General features: G+C 38.7%; 1 protein-coding gene across 2 annotated transcripts in view; it reads left to right on the plus strand.

Annotated features, from left to right (window-relative positions):
* The window catches only part of itga1 (integrin, alpha 1), a 67974-nt gene that overhangs the window by 24466 nt on the left and 22533 nt on the right, over positions 1–20975 (plus strand). For both annotated transcript variants that reach the window (XM_016663330.1, XM_007576685.2), the window contains exons 3-18: positions 643–752; positions 4632–4720; positions 5771–5885; positions 7728–7855; positions 8145–8293; positions 9233–9383; positions 9479–9653; positions 10084–10157; positions 13191–13338; positions 14019–14164; positions 14832–14975; positions 15068–15319; positions 15555–15685; positions 16763–16935; positions 17047–17201; positions 19279–19389. In XM_016663330.1, the coding sequence (XP_016518816.1) occupies positions 643–752; positions 4632–4720; positions 5771–5885; positions 7728–7855; positions 8145–8293; positions 9233–9383; positions 9479–9653; positions 10084–10157; positions 13191–13338; positions 14019–14164; positions 14832–14975; positions 15068–15319; positions 15555–15685; positions 16763–16935; positions 17047–17201; positions 19279–19389 (2251 nt within the window). The remainder of the gene's footprint in view (positions 1–642; positions 753–4631; positions 4721–5770; positions 5886–7727; positions 7856–8144; positions 8294–9232; positions 9384–9478; positions 9654–10083; positions 10158–13190; positions 13339–14018; positions 14165–14831; positions 14976–15067; positions 15320–15554; positions 15686–16762; positions 16936–17046; positions 17202–19278; positions 19390–20975) is intronic.

Raw genomic sequence — 20975 nt, forward strand, 5'->3', positions numbered from 1 at the left:
CTTCGTTGCGTGTTTTAAATGACCCCATTAGAGTCGAGGAATGTTAATAAGCCTAAGTGTTCAGAGGAAGGCAGATGACCGCCTGTTTTTAGCATCAGTTTGCTGACGGGGTGGCAGGATTTCTTGTAACACGCACACACACACACACACACACACACACACACACACACACACACACACGTATCTTTGACACAGTTGGGCACCCTGACCTTAAATAGCAGAAACAGGCGCTCAGAAAGAGCAGCACTTCTCCGTTCAGCAAACAGCTGCAACATCTTAACTGAAGTGATGTAAAAACTAAATGGAATGATTTTTTATTTGTTAGCTTAAAGTGATAATACAGTTAATTAACATAAGTCGCTTAGGCCAATCATGATAAGCTCTAATAGCTTTCCAAGTCAAGCCGACCCTAATATCTATGCTTAATTTAACAATAAAAGTATAATTAATCCAGGTTTAAACTATTGTTAATAGCTGTGGACCGCACAGTAAGTCTTTTAAACCTGCCAACTCCAGGGATTGCTGTAATAGTACGTGTGTTCTGCTTATTATCATAATTGTAAAAATCATCACGTTTTCCTGTTGCTTTTGGCTGTAGTTTCACTCAGCCAACAGCCTAATCTTCTTCTTTCTTTTCCTCAGGGTTCTGATTGGATCGCCGCATTCAGGCCAGCCTGCCAAAAGGACGGGAGACGTTTACAAATGTCCTGTTGGACGGGGGGACAATACCTGCATCAAACTGGAGCTGCCAAGTAAGAATAACATATTTTTGCATTTAGGTTAATTATGCAATACAAAGGTACATGAAGCCATGAGCGGTACTAGGGGCCAACAGGGGCACTGGCCCCTGTAAAACTGGTTTTGGCCCCTGGCATAGCTCCTGTACTGAAGAGGTGATATTAAATTAATTAATTTTTATAATTTTTAAAGGTAAAGTTTCAGAAATGCTAAAGTTTGCCATGATACTTTTCCTTAAGTTGAAAGTTTGAATGAGATGCCATTAAAAGCCAAGTTGTTTTCTGGATTTATGGGGCGTAGACCAACAGATCACTTTCCCTTCTCCACCTGTCGCTGTGCACTGCTGGTCAGTCGGCTGAAAGAATCTTATACTGGCCAATGCCTATAAGCTGTATGTTCACAATGGCTATGCTAAATGGTAAGTGTTCTGTACTTGTGTAGCACTTTATCTAGTTCAAAACGCTTCACGCGATTCACAGATTCACACAATGATAATGGTGAGCTACATTGTAGCCACAGCTGCCCTGGGCAGACAATTTACGCCACCGTCAGGCAATTTTTATATGAATTGTCCAGCTTAAGAACATAAAATTGACTCAGATGATTATACTAGAGTTAAGAATATCACATGAATTGTTGTAAGCTTGACAATTTCATAGCATCTTAATATGTCTTTAAACTTTCCTCAGTACTATAACATAGTAGTTTGTAAGTGAAAGGGTGTAAGAATGTAATTATTTTTAGGAATAATAAATGGAAAATCTTACAGTTCTTAAATTGCATTTGAACCCGTTGTATCGGGTCTACATTGTGAGTCACATGATAACTCCAGATTATTCTGCCTTATAAAAGGATTTGGTTTGATTCAATAAAGATGTTTGTTTCTACCTCAAGGCTGAGCATTTTAAAGACAATAAAAATCAGTTAGTTGTTAAAACAAATCTCTGTTGTACAGAAGTTTCCACGGAACTGAAAACGACTTGAGTGAACCAAATTACATTTAGATCAAAAGATAAAGGAAACAACTCAAATTCTTAACTAAAATAAGCTCTGGGGCTTTTTCCTGTTTCTGGTCTTTATCCCTTGTTCATCAAATAACATCCACAACTTCCTTCTCTGAAATTGTTTGTACCAATCTATTAAAAAAAGATTGGTAAGTAAATGTAATGTTTGTTTGCTCATTTGGCTCTTTTAGTGTGCAGTACCTTAAAATATTCTGCTTAGAGTGACTGCTAATCTGATTGGGTTTTGACTGGATGTCGTTGCTACATGTGAACAGGAAGACGGACGATAAACAAGGTTTTAATGTTTCATCCTTCCAAGTTATCATAATTATGCAGATAAACGAGGCTTATCTGCTACACAGCACGTAACATTTCCTTTGCAAGTTGTCCATCTTTGTGTTGATGTCTATAGAGGGAGGGTGAGGAGCTGCACACTGGAACCGGTCACTAAAGTGGCTCAGGTCTCTGGTCAGTGGCTCAGACATGCTTATTTATTAAAAACTCAATCATTTGGAACTGAATTAGCTTTGCATTTTCAGGCAGACTAATCAGAGACACACTTGGATTCCCCCCACCCCCCTTATTTTTATATTATAAACTGAATTTTCTTTGAAAGTGACGCATCAACCACAACTTGGATCTGTGTTGATATTTCTTCAGCATGCATCACCATGAGCTGTCAGTCAGTCAGCCTGTCGCTCTAAGCGTTTTTTTACTAATGACACACAGCAGTCCGACTTTGCCAGCTCTGTCTCCACATTGGGTTTACAGTTTTCCCAGCACAGACGATAAAGCCCAAACCATAACGAGACATAAGGTTAAACTGTGCGGTTGATGTGTTGTAATCTTGAACCACCCTTCCATCCAAACAGTGAAATTGGAAAGGGGTTTTGCCACAATCATTAAGCGTGATGAAATACTGCCAAGAAGTCACCCGACACCCATGGTTTTTAGACTTAATTATGGTATGTTTAAAAAGGTGATTTATGGTGTATATATTGGATAGAATAGAATAATCATGTAGGTTATTTGTGCATACATGCATAAATAGCTAGTCAAAACATTATTAATGCCTTATCACGAATTCTGTCCAAATGATACATTCTTTCTCTAACTCACTTATAATTGGAGACACTCAAAGAAGAGAGGAAATTCTGTATATTTCTCAGAATTATTGACATATTATAACATATATTTATTATTAAGTACACAGTAAAAATGCCAGTGTTGAATTAACACCCAAAAGTGTCTATATGTGTCCAAGTCAGCAGGTGTTAAAGTAACACTTCTGAAAGTGTTAAAAGATTGACACCCATTTTTTTGTTAAATTAACATTGGTCTATAATACTGTAATGGGTTTAAGAAAAGTTGAACTTTCCATTTCTATGTATTGTTTTGAATATTTTCCACTGGATTTGATTGATATTGGAACCTTGTGGGGGTCAATTATTTACTTTTTATATATTTTAACACCAGCACCATTGTAATGTTAATGTGACACTCTGTATTGTTGAATTTAACACCAGCTGACTTGGACACATATAGACACTTTTGGGTTTTAATTCAACACTGGCAGTTTTACTGTGTACACTAAAGTCTATTTCCTAAATCAAAATGTGTAAAAGAGACAAAAAATAAATAAAAACAAATACAAAAAGCAAATACTAACTCCTCTGTACTGCTACGGGGACTTAAACATTTTCTGAAGAGCAAAACTGGGCTTTCAAAATATTATCCAAGATGATTAAAGGTTTAATCTCTACTGAAGGTTTTCTGCTTGCTTTAAAGTTCACTGAAAGGTATCTGTCACCTGGACATGATTTTACCAACAGCAGAAAACCACTTCAGTTGAACACACAGAGGACATTACTTGTGGTCTGGATCTTAATGTGTCACAGCCTAACAAATTTCTAGAACCACAGTTCCATAACCCATCCACCAGCTTGGTTGATGGGGAAAATTCATCATTTCATAAGTCATTTTACTTGGTATTGAATAAAAACATCTGTTTATTGGTGCATCTGTTGAGCATTTATTGTGTGTTCAACTCAATGTCTTAATTTAGTACTGTTTGGAATAACATCACCAATGGTTGTATTAGTATTTTCTACATTGAAGAGAATATTTCACAGCCTGTTTAAGACTGATTTGTTGTCTTTTTCTGATTTTTATCAGGCTTGTGGCACAGCATGCACCTTCCTCTGCTCTCCTTCCTGTTGCATGTGAACATATGATGAGCCACAGGATGTGAATCAGTGTCGTTAATCATCGAAGATAATTAGGAATATAGGAACAGACGACTGATAAACAGATTTCTCATCCTTTTGTTTACCAAATTGTCCAATCCAAAATATTCACCATGTAATTTACTTTTGCTCTTTGGAATAAACTGAAGGGCATTAAAGAAGGGCAAGATGCATATTTCTTCTCGTGAAAATCCTCTCTAGGGGAGCATCATTCAGAGTTAAATTGCATGCAAATGTGTTTGTGAGAGTATGTGAATCCCTCTGAAGAGAGGAAAAAAAAAATCAAATCCAGATCCAGATCATTCCCAAGTCAAGGAATTAGTTGCTAATTTTAGCCACATGTTGTGATTGCTTAATGATTCAATTCCCCCACCCCAGAACCTTTCCTTCCTACATCACCATGTTTTAACAGCAATAAGCTACACTTAGAGCTAACATAAACAGTGTTTAAAGCATATACATCGGTGACTATTATGTCTGCTGAACAGACAGAAGCCGTAGTCTTCCTGTGGGAAAATCCAGGAGAGGAATTTGTTCAGCTGTTCGTTTTCTGTGCTGAGTTCTGTTTGTCTCGCCATGTTTATTCACTCAGCTTTTTTTTTCTTTTCTTTTTCTTTTTCTTTTTTTTTTTGCTCTTTTTCAGCAAACACAACTGTTCCCAACTTGCATGAAATAAAGGAAAACATGACCATGGGAACCACCCTGGTGACCAATCCCACTGGAGGATTTATGGTAAGCAGGAAGTGTACATCTTCCACACAAAAGACTAAAATAATTTTATTTCCTCCTATGTACTGTATAAGTTGGCCCTTGAATGGCACAGTTTGCTCTATATTCCTGGGAATGTAACGTGAAACTGTAAACCGACTTTACAGATGAAGAAACGTTTGAACGTTTTGTGTAGAAGTGGACAGCACTTCTGAGATTGACAAGGCGTGAAAACCTCAAGCGTGTAGATGGGTATTTACATTGTGCATAATTTGCAGTGGACTTATTTTAATAAAATAAAGAAGAAATGAAAAGAAATGTGTTTGTTTCAAGTAAACACAGGATTAGATTCCACGGGCAGAATGGAGGTTACTAAGACATATATTTTAAATGTCGGCCTTACTATTTTTGAACTGTTTGTTAAATATCTTGTAATTGGACAGAAATTTGAAGCGGGTGTGTTTTTAACACTGATGAATTCTGCAGCGGGACACGAACTATGAGGACTTCCCAGGAGCTTCTTGAAGCATGAAATGTCCTGGTGGTCAGAAGGAATGATTTACTTGTTCTTGAGTTTAAAACATATTTTTCTGTTCTTATGAAGTGTTTATAGGCTTTCGGCAATCATTAAGCTGAACTCCACAACTTCACAAAATAGTGAAACAACTGTGGATCTCTTGTACTGCTCAGATATTATATACACAATAAAATATCAAGAACATTTTGGAATATTTGTCAGAATTAGACGACTGTAAAATGATTATTAATTATATTTTAAACATTTTTGTGTACTTTTAGACCCCTGCATCTTCACTTGCTCTCTGTCTGATTCTCTCTCTGTTTTTTGTGTGTAGTTGTTGAGAATTTTCCGGCACTTCAACAACAGCCTCTGTTTAGTCCTCTATTTGAGTACCTCTTTCCTCCTGGGATCCTTGCTTTTGCTCTCCGGTAGCCCTGAACCTCCTTTCACCCGTGACCTCATACTGATGGAAATGATAACCAGTCGTAACCCCGTGAGATCCTCTCTTTCACTGTCTGAGTTTATTTGTGTGTGTGTGACTCTTGTCTCCACAGGCCTGTGGTCCTCAGTATGGCTACATGTGCGGCCAGCAGCAGTACATCTCAGGAGTTTGTACGAACGTCAGCCCGTCGTTCCAGATCCTCAACTCCATAGCTCCCGGAGTGCAAAGTACGCCACTCGCCTGAGCAACACGCAGCCGCTCTGCGCAGAACATGACACATCTGTACGAATTATCTGAGCAGGATAAGCGATAAGAAGTATCTACCGATCATAGCGGTACCACCCAAGACCCCGGCGTCAAACTCGCCCTCCCTTACCAGGAGGGGAAGATTAGAGCATTCTTCTTTAATGTAAACTTGTCTGCTACCTCGTATTCCTCTCTGACTTGGTCCAGCCCAACACTTCTGCTGCATTGTATGCCCAAGTTAGGAGACGGTTTACTGCACTATGTTTCCCTGGAAGGAAACAACCAGGGAAAAAAAAAAAAGCGTAGTGTAAACAGAGTCCAGTCATTGCCTCTATCTGTTTGTCAGATTCTTTCAGGATCATTTTTCTTGCTATTCTTTTACTAGAAACAAATATATGGATGAATCATGTAGTGTTTAAAATTAGATTTAACCCAGTAATCAAGACCAGGATCACATCTTTATCTCCAGGAATAGATCCTTTCATTCCTGCTCTAGAGCATTTGTGTTATTTTCACACGTAGTCCTCTACATTTGTGATTTCAATATGATTTATCAAGAACCTGTTAGAGAAAGTTGTGCATGTTATTCATGAAACCAGGAAACGTTGCCTCTGATGTTTGTGACACAGCAGCTTAAAGACGAGATCTGGATGATCCGCAAAATCCATCTGCACTCACAGGCCACTTTATTAGGTACAGGTTGTTGGCACCGATTGAACCCCATTTGCTGTCATGACTCCCTGAGTTCCTCATGGTTTATATTTAATAAGATGTCACAAAACATTCCTCCGAGATTGACTGCGGAGGCCGATTGAGTAACATGAACTTATTGGTTGTTAAAAATAAATAAATAAATAAATAAATACTATTTCCAGACAATTTGAGCTTTGTGGTTTGGCAAGTTATCCTTCTGGAGTCAGCCACCAGAAGACTGGTACATCCGTAAAGTGATGGAGATCGTTAGTAATAATACTCACGTTGAGATTTACACAATCCATTGCCCACTTTCATGGCATTTATGCTATATTCTATACAAATGTTATAGCTGAAGTCATTAGATTCAGGTGGGCCAGTAGAGCAGCCAATGTTTTTCCAATCTATGATCCATCTTTCATGAGACTGTGTGGTCTTCTGTTGCTGTTTTCCATTTGCTACAAGGTTGTAGCAAGGTATTTGTTGCCTTTCTATAATCTCTACCCAGTCTGTCCATTCTCCTGGATGTTTGCTCGTTTTTGAATCAATTATTCTCAAAAATCCTCAATTTCTGAAATATTCAATACTTGAGTGCTGGGGTCAAAATCACTTTAATCTCTTTTCTTTCTCATTCTGATGCTGTTTCTTTACCACATCTAGATAAGTGAGTTATGTAAGGTGATGAAATGTGATTGGTTGACTATTTGCATTTGCAGTTGAACAGTTGTACCAAATATATTGCTGAGTGAGTGTATATGGGGAAATATTAGTATCCAAAGTGTCTATTCAGACCAGTAAAAAAAAAGTATGTTGAACAGGAAATGTGAACTTTCAGAATCACTATTAGTATAAAAATAATAAAAAAAGACATGTTTTGTATCTATTGTAGAGATACATAAAAATATTCCTCCCCTCTAATAATGATAGTTGTACAACCCACATACACAGCTATGTACTTTTGTGATACGTTGCATACCATTTTAAAGATCACTAGACAGGCTTTCCAATTATATAAAAAACACCACCAATTGCCTTTTATATAAAGGAAAAACAGATTGAAAAATAATGTCCTTTACTTTTTTGACATTTCAATTTTGTTGTTTTTTTTTTGTTTGTTTTGTTTTTTTCAGATTGTACGAGCAATATGGACATTGTCTTTGTACTAGATGGATCAAACAGTATCTACCCATGGAAAAACATTGTTGACTTTCTTATCCGTTTCTTGGAAAGAGTCCAGGTTGGACCCAAGCAGGCTCAGGTCAGTAATTTATCAGTACCAGTTGCTCTGGAAAAAGTAATTTGAATCTTTATTACAACTATCTTTGTATAGGCCACAGCAGAGAGTTTTTCCACAGGTAGACACTAAAATATATTTTCATTTTGCAGCGTTGTATTTCAAAGTCAGATTATTCACTGAGGATGAGGTCCTGTGTATACAAAACAATGTAGATAGGCTGCCTGGGACAAGCAGTCCAGGAAAGGAACATTTAGTAGGAGAAAGGAAAACTGTGGAATAACATTTAATACAATATCTATATGTTTTCCAGGTGGGCATAGTGTCCTATGGTGAGGATGTGAAACACCATGTCAACCTCAGCCAGTTTAACAACAACAAAGAGCTGCTTACGTTTGTCAAAAAAATTCCTCAGCACTTGGGGACAAAAACTCACACTTTCTTGGCCATTGACACTGCCAGGTACTCTGCATCAGCTGCACTTTTCATTTAAACTAATTAAATTAAGTTGCACTTTTCAGATGTTTTCACTGATTGTTACATCCATCCCATTTAAATGTCCGGTCCAAATGGTGATCAGAACTTAACTTCAAATGCAATGTTAATTCTGTGTAGAAATTCAAATAGGATTAATTTAATTTGACAAATTGTTTATTTTTTTTTTTTGGCTTGTTTTTATTTTTTTAAGACATGTTTAGTTTCCATCACAGGTAAGTTTCTAGTTGACAGGCTTTGTAGCAATAAGCAGTGAGATGGGAGTTACTTTAAGAAATATTGGATAGTTTAAATAAAGGAAATTTGATTCTTGTCAATTGTTTTACATGTCAATTGTTTGTTTGTTACATTTGTATGTGCCATAAATCTATCAGCTTAATAAATACAGTGTTAGCTTTTTAATGACTTTTAAACAACAAGCACTAAAAATGAATTAAAACAAAATAGCATTGCTGTGAATTTTAAACACTTTTCACCAAAATGTCTCAATTTTCAAAAAGACTTCTCTTTGGACTGCTTTTAAGAGAACTTTATGTTGCCAAAAATTACAAAACTGAAGTTGGCAACAGGAAAACAGGTGGTGCACGTAAGAAGAGATCCTAGGGATTATTAACCAGTGTTCAGATTCAAAGTCTAGTGTTACCAGAAGATGGTTAATTGTATATTTACAATTATTTTATATACTGTCATTGCATTGGAGTGCGATTTCCAGGAATATTCAAACATTTCAAACATGATTATCAGATATTATCTTGTTTTCTCTTGTAGGAAATCAATCTATTGTGCAATTAATTTGTCCATTTCATTATGCAAATTGCCTGGTAACGTGCAATTCTCAGCTGATCCATAAAACCATGTAGAATTTCATACCTTACTGTTTTCATATTTAATTGTGTACTTACTTAGGAAGGAGGCCTTCACGCAAGAGAGAGGTGCAAGATCTGATGCAAAAAAAGTCATGGTGATTTTGACTGATGGAGAGTCACATGACCACTACTTGCAAAAAGAAGTCATTGGTGAGTGTGACCAGGATCACATCGAGAGGTTTGGCATTGCTGTGAGTACAAAAGTTATATTTGCATTGTCAGACATTTCTGATCATTTAGTGTAAATTTGATGTATTTCAACAAGAAATAATTTTAACCTTTACAGGTTTTGGGATACTACAAACGTGAAAATAAAAGTGAAGGAGAGGTGAAGAAGTTCATTGATGAGATTAAGTCAATATCCAGTAAACCCACACAAGATCACTTCTTCAATGTGTCTGACGAGGTGTTCTTGGTGAATTTAGCGGATACACTGGGAAGAAAGATTTTTGCCCTGGAAGGTAAAAAGCACAAAATAATATTTATCAAGTTTTACATGACACAATCAGATGGTTCCATCTGCAGCATACATTTGTCTGCCATACGAATAGATTTTGCAACAGGAACACCGTGACTGTGTTCATCCTAACAGGAAGTATTTTCATTAAAACGTTATAGAAATTATGTATGATGTCCAAATGGCATGTGATTTATTTGTGCAATTTTTTAGTTCATACACAGGCAAAATTTCAATAGGAAATCCACACAAGTTTTGTTGATGAAGCCGCTGTCCTCCAGATAAGAGATTCAAAACTAAAAGTTTTTTTTTTTTCCAGTTTGACATAAATATTTAAATGAATATATTTTTACGAAGCTATTTTGTAGCCACAAGACAGTTTTATTTTGTGCTACTTATGTATGTATCGCTCAACGCAATATCTTCTTCCTCAGCAACATCTGGAAACCTTACCTCCTCCTTTGACATGGAGATGTCCCAGGCTGGATTCAGTGCCCATGCTTTTAAAGTAAGTCCAACTTGGAATATTAATATCTGAATATAAAAAGAAGTAGGGCTGGACAATAAAACAATGACAATGTATATTGCAATAGACACATGATTAATACAGATGGATTATAAATATGATAGAATATTTAAAATTCAATTTAAAGAATATTCACTGAACTCCGATCCAGAACCACACGGCATTCTGGGACATGTAGACAGAGGAAAGGCTCTAAACCAGTGGTTCATAACCTGGGTTCGATCGAACCCCAGGGGTTCGATGAGTCGGTCTCAGGGGTTCGGCGGAGCCTCTGCCGCGGAGACCGATATCCAACTTGAAACTAACTTCACTGCGCTGCCGCACCGCTAAAGACACACTTGTGTAAAGTCGTGATTGACGCGCCCGCTTTGCCATCATTTGCTGCAGAGGATCACGTTACATTGCTTAGCCAATCAGTGCTGCGGAGGAGTTCCACTCTCAGCATGGATTAGAACTTGTGTCTTTAATTACTTTAGCAAAACTCACCGTTTTTACCAAATTATGTAGCTTTCGGTGTGCTTCTAAATCTGCTCCTTAGTCGCATTTTTTCGGGGTTGCTACTGCCTCTAGTGGCGTGGGGGTGGTAACACAACTAATATAATTACATTACTACATCAGAATATCCAAAGTCTTTATTATTTATTATTAATTTTTCATTCTCTTAAGAATGTAGAGCTAATTAAATGATCTAAACATGACATTAAAGTGGTTCCAGTTTCTCTCAATGGCCAAACTGTTGAAAGTGTGGCAAATTTTAAATACCTTGGGTCGTTCCTGGACAGTCAGCTCAACTTTGCTGAAAACACCGACTATATTTTGAAGAACTGTTCTCAGAGACTCTACCTTTTAAGTCTTAGTGATCATGGGGTGACCCAACTAGACTCTAGTTGGGTCCACTAGACTCTAGTGGACCCAACTAGAGGTCATCACTAGACTCTAGTGGTGACCCAACTAGACTCTAGTTGGGTCCACTAGACTCTAGTGGTGACCCAACTAGACTCTAGTTGGGTCACCACTATGTCTTTAATTTGGATGAAAAAAATCATATTTTATTTATCACTACAGAAGGGTTTAGTGAATGCGCATATGAAACTGATGGGTTCGGTACCTCAAAAAAGGTTAAGAACCACTGTTTTAGCTGCTCAACCGCTCACGGTGAGCTCAGCAAGGTGACTGGCATCAACTAAGGCTGCGTTCACACTGCAGCCTGAAGTGACCCAATTCTGACATTTTCTTTTGACGTAATGCGACTTGTATCCGATCTTTTAAAGGCAGTGTGAACAGCGCAGGTTGGATTCTTTTGCGAATGTCACCCATATCCGACACGTATCCGATTCAAATGCGACCTAACGTTCAGGTCGCATTCATCCAAACTTAACGTCACTGATACTCAACAAATCTCACTATTCTGCGTACTGATACGCGCAAGCGGGAAGAAAAACAACAACCATGACGGACTATATGAGGATGAAATTGTTAATATGCTGCTCCAGCGGGACAACAACTTCGTAAGCTATGCTCCACTGTTAGCAACCATGTTTACTACCGCAAACACTGAGCGCTTCTTCTTTTTATGACAGTTGGCAGAACGCTGACGCTATTGTGCCCTCTAGTGCGCATGCGGGACTCTTTCAGGTCATTTGCCTGTTCATACTGTAGAACACATACAGGTTGCATTTACTGGCAGTGTGAACGGCCCCGGCAAAAAAAACAAAAACAAAAATCGGAATTGCCAAAAAATCGGACCCTCAGTCACTCACTCTTTGGTTGCCAAGCAACAGCCTGTTGAGTAATGGTGCGTTCAGAGCCTCCACATAGTCATTCAGAGTCTATGTGGAGGCGCGTTGAGGGCCATTGTGCACGATTTGAACAGTTTGGAGCGTTTTGAGCCGTCCAACACGTCCAACGCTCCACATAGACTTTGAACGTAAACCATAGGCACCAGAAAACGCTTTTGGTGTGAACGCACCATAACATGTGCAACAGCAGTTTCAGATTTTGCCACCTTGCCACCTAACTGATTAAACATAAACAATGGCATGGCGTGAAAACTGTGAATTAAATAGGGGAGGTCAAGTCATAACTTGGCATTATTTCAGATATTTAAAACAAAAATCTCATCAACAATTATCGATATCAACTGACAGGAAACACTTATATTGTGATACGTTTTTAAGCCATATCGCCTAGCCCTATTTACAGACATACTCAACTCAGAGACATTTCCCTTATTTTTCTCTGTGATGAATCGTCAGCCTTTGTGTGATTCACCTCAGTCAGTTGATGATTGTAGACATAATCCTGGTTTTTCCCCCTGAGCTCATTCTGCCACAGACTGCTGCTGTTTTGTCTGAATGCATTAGAGCATACAACCCAAGACACATACAACGTAAGAGATGCTTTGGGAAGCTGAATTAGACGGTTGTTGATTTTTGCCCCCTCGCACACTGCTAAAATTCATCCAATAGGTATTTCCTGCATTGGCTTAGAACAAACAGGATCCTTTCTTGCGTGTCCTCCTCCTGTTCCGGACTCGTGCTTATCACCTCCTCTGTCGCTGTGTACAGTGATTGCGCCTGAGGCGACTTTCATCTTTACACGGTCAAACAAAATGAGTTGTGCCACGGAGGACTGAACATGCGACAACACACTTCCACAGTCACAGTGTGACTCAGTGTACAGCTTATTTGTAGTGAAGCCAATTATCCAATTAAGGAGTGATTTGACCACACCTAATCTGATTACATTAGAATGGATGAGTTTTCTTTTTGTTTCATTTCTCTGACATGTTTTATTTCATTTTCTCTCCAGTGAAGTAACAAAAGTATTCATACTCTTTGATGTTTCAACCACAATTTTTTTTAACATATTTTACTCTACAATCTACAATTTTAAAGATTAAGAAAGAGACCAATACGGTAGTTTTACAAATGTTTGTATTTGTAAGTTTGTATATTTAATTAAGTCATTTAGCCTAACATGTTCTTCTGACATTTGTTGTGTTGTTTCCCATAGGACGGCCTGTTACTGGGAGCGGTAGGAGCGTATGACTGGAACGGGACGGTGGTCATGCAGACTGCTGAATCTACAATTAATCCAGAAAAAGATGAGTTTTACGATCCGAAGGATCGCAAAACTCGCAGAGGACTGGCAGAGTACTTAGGTGAGTCAAAACCCATACATCACACATGTAGCGATAATGATGAATCTAAAAATCAATAAAAGGAAACAGAAATAGCAGATGACTTTGTCTTTTCTTTCAGCTTTGAGACATTTGCACTTTGTGCCTTAGTCCCTTTGTTAATGTGATGCTGAAAACAACTTTAACCGAGAAAATAAAATAAAAAATTCCAATGTATTAAATTAAACACTCCAGCTGCAGAGTCAATTTTGAGTTATTGCCAAATAGAGGAGAAAAACATGCAACTTGACTCTGACAGCTGATGCTCCTCTTTTTTTCCCCTCCCAATAAAATAAAGCATACAGACTCTCCTTTCTGCCTTCTTGCCTTCTACGGCTTTCAAACCAACCACAGCCTCTTAACATGAAATTATTTAATCAACATGTCATTAGATGGAGCACTGCTTGGTCCGGTCTGTAAACCCAAGCGAAGGCCTGGCCTTCGGGAAGCTGCAGCCTCCCGAAGGCCAGGCTGCAGCTTGCAGAGATGCTATGTTCCATTCCGAGGAGGTGTCTGCGCTTGCCAGTTTCCACTGGTGTTTTATGGTTTCCTCTTCACAAGCTGACATAAAAGGCGACTCGTAGAGGCGTTTATAAATATCACGAAAAGCAGGGGAGACGGCGTGTGTTGTAAGTTTTTTGCAACTGAACTTTTTTTCGCAGGGTATGACGTCCAGTCTGCATCCACCCCTGAAGGTGTGCTATACATCACTGGGGCACCGCGATACAACCACACAGGTCGGGTAGTTATCTACCGGCTGACGAAGGACAGCAGGGTTGAAACTGTGCAGATACTGCGTGGGGAGCAGGTCAGTGTTCATCAGCTCATCTCTGTACATGCAGTAGGGGCGGGAGTGCAAAAATATTTGCTTAAATATTTCGGCAGATCCTCCCAGGTTTAGAAGAAATCTATATTTAGATATGTGTATAAATGACTGAAATTTCAGAGTAAATTATGTGTGATGAAGCAAACAGTTATTCAATTACATGGGGAAGTGGGAGGTTTTAATAAAGTCATTACATTCTTGGAGAGGATGTAATAATCAAATACAATAAGTGATCATCAGCAAAAATGAGCGCCTCGATGAAAGAAGAATGTTCGGCACTTTTCCAATCTGGAGCATACAGGTGGAATTTTGGCAAGCTAGAAATAAGACAACAAATTTGTTTGCATACTTCGTCATTGTCGATTTGAAAGCCCTGCCTGTGCCGAGGGGTTAGCTTCATGGCTGATGTCTTAAGATGTTGCTTCAATATCACATCATTATGTGGTGTCCACATAATGCTGTTTCCTCACGGTGCCACCAAAGTACTCTTTTCGTGTGGTCTATGTAAATCTCTAGTTTTTGCTGTTTGCGTGTTAAAGCAAATTCAATGTTGAATTATATTTAACCTAAGAGGTCAAAAAATAGAACAAGTTTTTGGTGCAATCAACCAAATCCTGATGAGCGGATGGTTTCCTGCATCTTTCTGCAGATTGGCTCCTACTTCGGCAGCGTCCTGCAGACTGTTGACGTCAACAACGATTCCTTCACAGACCTCCTTTTAGTTGGAGCTCCGATGTACATGGGTCCAGAAAGAGATGAGCAGGGTAAAGTCTACGTCTACAAACTCAACGAGGTACATGACACTGAAAATACTGCCACTCGTTGGACATTTTGCTGCCGGAAGACGGAGTCATGAGAGGATCATCTGTCGTTCTTTATTTCCAGAGGGGCAAGTTTGTGCACAAGTTTGATTTGAACCCGATGAACCAGTCCTGTTGCTCGGTTAACTCGGACGGATGCACCATGAAAAACGAGCCATGCGGGGCTCGGTTTGGTACAGCCATAGCCGCCGTGTCGGATCTCAACCTTGACGGGTTAAACGACGTGGTGATCGGTGCGCCTTTCGAGAATGACCACAGAGGAGCTGTCTACATCTACCATGGGCACCAAAGCAACCGTTACCTGAAACTAGTTCAGGTGAGAATCACAAAGACCAAATGCAGCAATATCATAAATGATAAAAACAACTGCAGCGTGTTTTTGTTTACTTAAATTAAGAGAGACGGGGAGGAAAATAGTTAGTTTGTCAAAGATGTCTTGAGATGAGTGAAAGCTTTTCTCATTTATCTTTGACAAAAAAATAAAAGGAAGGCCTCCTTGAATGATCACTTTAATGAGCTTTGCTTTTTTTTTTTCTCGACCTTCTCCGCAGCACATCCCAGCAGGCGGGGATGGAGAAAAGGTGAAGTTCTTTGGGCAGTCCATACACGGAATCATGGACCTAAATGGAGACGGCATCGTTGACGTCACCATAGGAGGTCTGGGAGGAGCTTCCCTGTTCTGGTGAGAGCACTCACTCATCCTCACATATGAATTTTCAGCCTTTTTTCTACACATTCCACTTCAGTCATAAGCAGCAAAGGCCCTCGCTTCCCAAAGGCGTCATTTTAGAAGTCCACTTTGCATCGACTTATTCTGGGCTTTTACAGCTGTGTTTGTCCCGTTGGACTCGCAAGCTGAAGACAAACGGCTTCCTTAATGATCTCTGTGTTAAAACCCCTCTCCCACATACAGTATTTCACTGCTGGACACCAGTATGTTGAATCCGCCCACATTACGATCTAGCTTCCCATGCAGATCTTCTCCCACAGCATCTCCTGGTAAGAGGTCAACAAAGCTATGTGAGAACTCCATTTCCCATGTGGCTTAGAGCCTAAATAGGATTTGACAGCATGGAGCCACTTTCCCTGAACTCGTGATCATGTTTTCATGAAACTGTTTAGCAAAAGGCAGCTAACATGCAACCAAATTTAAATCACTACTGAAGCAAAACTATTACATTTAAATTATATCTTTGTGTGCTTTTGACGTCTCTTTATGTCCCTTAGTGTTTGCTGGGAGAATGGGACAAAAGATCAGAAAGAGAAATGGAAAAGAACCAACATATATATTTGCATCTTTATAGCGACATATGTGGTGTTGTCCAGATTGTTGACGTCAGCAATGATTCCCACACAATAAAAAAGCTCATTGATTTTTTATTGTAGTTTTAGCGTGAAAAAAATATCTAACAAAATATGCAACACATTTTTATTCACCTGCAAATCTGCTAAGGAATTCCTCTGCTGCCTTTGCATATCCCAAGACTGATTTATGTTGCCAATTGTTCTTAGAAAAATAGTTCTCCGTCAGATTTGATAGAGTGTTTATAAAAATAAATCTCAGATATCTCTAGGTTGCACAAGTGCCAGGCAGTTGCACTGCATCTTCAAATAGAGATATCAGACTGAACTCTTTTTCATTTTTATTTAACATTTATGAAAAGCGCGTAAAATGTTCCATCCACTTCTCGAGTATTCACGACTTTGTGTTGGTTTGTCACATGGAAGTCTTTGAACGTATCTCTTTTCATTTCAAAAGGTCAAGAGATGTTGCTGAGCTGACTTCCAACATGACTTTGGAACCCGCTAAAATCAACCTGCAGCACTCTCAGTTCCAGTGTGAACACAAGGGGCATAAATCTGTTTGTGTGAACACCACGGTGTGTTTTCAATATCGAGTCAAGTCTGAGAAGAGAGATGCTAGCTTCACAGGTGAGCTGTCGAGCACTTTGTGCTTCTCTCGCTTCACAGCGCATAATGCCGTTGCTTCTGCCACTCGCTGAACTCTTTTCTCTCGGTTGTTGTTGTTGTTTTGTTCCTTAGAAATGCGCTACAACATAACTCTGGATCTTCCGCGTGCCAAAGCCAGAGCTTCGTTTATTGACCAGGACTTGGACAAAAGTGATCGTAGGGTGACAAAGACATTCTCCATCAGCAACGGACAAACAATATGCAAGAAGGAAAGATTCATCATGTCGGTAAGTACTCTGACTTTTACAGTGTGCAGTTGTTGATTACTGATCAACAGCAATCATCAGACTTTGTTTTTATTCACTGTTAACTCTAATCCAATGTTCTCCTAGATTTACCTACAGTCCATTTTGCAGCTTTAATTTCAGGGTTTTTGCTACATTTAAGTGATGAGGAACGCTGTTAGTTGTAGAGAGGATAAAATGAACTGATGAGGGGTCCCTTGGCGAGTAGGAGGAGCATGGCTGAAGCATGAAGCTGACTTCTTCTGACCTCTTCAGAGTGATGCTACAAGATCTTAACATGCATTGAGGTCTTAAACAACCCGAATAAGTGAATAAATTTCTAAGGAGATGAATTACTGCATGTGTTTGCTGGAGATGGCGTTCTAGTTGAGGGCCTTTTTTGATCAATTATATCGCTTGTTTCTCGCTGCAGCAGATGGTTTTTAATGTTAGCACTTCAGTGTGTACAGGAATTTCCAGTGTTTTGTTCTTTTTTTTCCTTTTGTCCCAGTCCTTCAATGCAACATAAGAAGTCACTGATTTGCTGTCCTTAAGCAACAGAAAGAGGAACTAATCAGTGGAAGCAGCTGCTCCTGCTGTGTGTGTGCGGATGATGAATATCTGCTCTGTTCCTACTGTGCCAGTCTGTGCAGAAATTCCCCACATATTCCAGGGCAGAGCTTTTTAAATTTGTCTCGGACATGAACACTGCCTCTGTTCTTCCCTTGGCCATTCCTGCAGAGTGAAACTGCAGATTTTGACATAGCGGTTAAAAAAAAAAAAATGGTATGCTATGAACCGAAAGGAATCTATCTCAGTGCAAACAGACAATGATCCGTGGGCCAGTTTATTGGACACTCACGTCGTTAGCAACCATGAATAAAATCTCTGCACTGAAAGGTTTGTGTTAACAAGATGGCTCACACGTAGAGGTTTTATATTCTCAGCTTTTGTGAGTATCTTCATCTATTTTTATCGTAGTATTGTCAGGGTTTTAATATGACAGACCAAAACGATGTCCATTTATTGCCCTTGTTGCCATCTAGCTGCCAGCTAATGCATAGATCAAGTCCATGTTTGGGGTTCTCTAGTGGACAAAAATAATGGTTTTCAAATTACTTTATAGATAAAAATATGAAAAGTGTGATGGGTGCTTAGATCCCATTACTTTCACACCCTTCGAAACGCTGAAAAAGGAAGGTTATGAATACTTTAACAAGGCTTGAGTCTTAGACCCACAGCACCAATTCTATCACAGATCATATGCAGTATATAAACTCTTGAGTCTCAGTTTTTCTTTTACAAACTGCAAAAGATCACTTTTCAATGTGTTTTGTACAAAAAAAAGTCAACATTATTTTGTAGCTTTTTGTCTCTTGTTAACATCCTCTCACCATGGAAGCCATATCCCCCCCTTGAAGCTTAACAAGTAAATACATCATCTCAACATCTGCTACACGGACTGGCGCATAAATCTGTGAGGACATTCATGGTTCCCTGAGGACGGATTCTGATTGTCGGAGCTTTGCTCAGCGATCGGTTTGGTGTTTTTGTTTAGAGTAAAGGACTGGGTGGTGTACCCGTGACGTTTTCTCTGTACACCAAGTTGAAACGGTTTGCTAACACGGGCCCGGTCCTATGCTTGTTCTCAAAACACTCGTAAAGCTTTGTCCCACAGATCACACAAGTTGTTGGAAGGTTTCTTGAGAGATTTGAGTCCCCAGTGACACGGCAGTGTCGGTTCTGAACTTTTTTTTTTTTTTGCATCTGTACAATCAATACACAGTTCTAAGGTGTGACGTTGAATTATAAGTGCTAAGGGGCTGAAAGGTTGAGAGTTGTAGATTAAACGTTGTCATTAGTGTCACCACATCGCCGCAAGAATCAGGTGGTGGTGAGTCAACTACACATGTCAGATTTGGTAAAGGTTCTGCAGCTTTGAAATGAATCCAGTAATCAACCCGTCGTCTGTAGCGTGATAGTGGGGAAGTTAGCTCAGTGTTTCTTTTGTTCGCTTACTTTCTCCTCCTTTTCTCAATCTTTTTTTTCTTTTTTTCCCCATGTATTCTCTCTGTCTCAGGCCCGGCTGGACTTCAAAGACCCGATCAACGTTACATTAGAATTTGGACTTACTGATGAGGACAAAGGCCCTGTCCTGGATGCATCCCTACCCACATCTATCACTAAGACAGTAAGAACACTCTCAGCTGTCTATTTCACTAATTCAGATGCCAAATACCAGGAGGCAGAAGATTTCAAACAGCCTTACGATGCGTTTTGTTTGCATATTAAACTTTAAATGCCTTCATGTCCGCAGTTTTGTTCAAACAGGACATAATTACATACATAAAACAGCATATTTTCTTTCCTTTCGTTATACAGTGCTACGAAAAGTATTTGGGATCTTACAGGGTTTTTTTTTTTCTGTTTTTGCTTTTTTTTGTTGCACATATCAAAATATTTTTGATATCTGTCAAAGATGTAAAACGAAAATCAGTACAAAATGTAGTTTTCAAATGAGGGATAAAAACCGTCCAAACTTCCTTTGACCACATAAAACATAATATCCCACTGAACCCTAACTGCTTGTTCCAAGTATTTATGAAATTTTACTCGCTGTTCTTTGTAAAATTGTTTAAATTAAGCCACGTCATTGCCACAGCATGATTTATGAGTAAAGACCAGGCTTTGACTAGGCCACTCTAAAACCCTATTTCATGTTGAGCTCTGACGCCATTCAGAGAGGCGGGAATGTTTGTGTCGTATAGATGATGACTGATGTTTTTGTCCACTAATAAAAATAAGACACAAAAGTTGGTGGGACATAAAATACAGTCAGATCTGATAATTGTGTGAATAATTGGATTAGATGGAAACAAGGCAAGAAAACCTAATCTTTATAATATAAACTTGTATATAACAATAGTTTAATTTAGTGAGCGAAATGTAAGATTTTTATATTTTGAAATGTGAACAAAGAAATTCAGAAGAAGTCATTTCAAATCACAAAGAATAATTATTCTCTCAAAATATTCATCATACATATTAAGATAAATATTTTACTTAGGCGTAAAGAAATTGTTTTCCTTAAAGATGTTTGAATCCCTAAAATCACAAAAAATTCTGTTTGGTAAGATTTAGTTGAGTGAACATAGACAGAAAATGAAAAATATTATCAGAAATATTTTCAGATAGTTAAATTGTGACTAAATCTAAATTTAATTTTATTCAAAAGTCTTAACTGTCATTTAAAATGTGCTGTCAAAATTAGATGGAAATGGATGGATTTGAAAAAAACACTGTGAATGTCAATAATAAGACTGCATTTATTTACCAAAACTCAATTACATAAGATAGCATTCAATGTCAAGGCATGCGAAAAATAATATGAGAGGGAAATAAAACATCAGAAAATGTCATATTTTGAATATGCATCAATAAGCCAGCATAACATGGCGCAGATGACGGCTCTAAATTCAGACAAAAATAAAGTGCACAGAAATATAATGTTTGTTTTTTGTCTCACCCCTGTAAGCGTCACAGACAGAATGATGTGAGCCTCATCTAAATTAAACACTGTCTGTCTGTCGGCACAAATAAACCATGAGTAAAAATGTCTTTCGTGGATCTTAACAGGCTGCAGTAGATTCATATCTGCAACAGCTGACTGCCGTCCTTCAGTGTTTCCCACAAGGCTTCCCCTGTCGGTTTTAATGACCGAGGGAATCTTCCCACACTCCCACATGCATATTTGCCCTAAAAAGAAGGTTTGCAAAT

This window comes from Poecilia formosa, unplaced genomic scaffold (genome assembly GCF_000485575.1).
Source record: "Poecilia formosa unplaced genomic scaffold, Poecilia_formosa-5.1.2 Scaffold414, whole genome shotgun sequence".
In the NCBI taxonomy this organism is placed as follows: Eukaryota; Metazoa; Chordata; class Actinopteri; order Cyprinodontiformes; family Poeciliidae; genus Poecilia; species Poecilia formosa.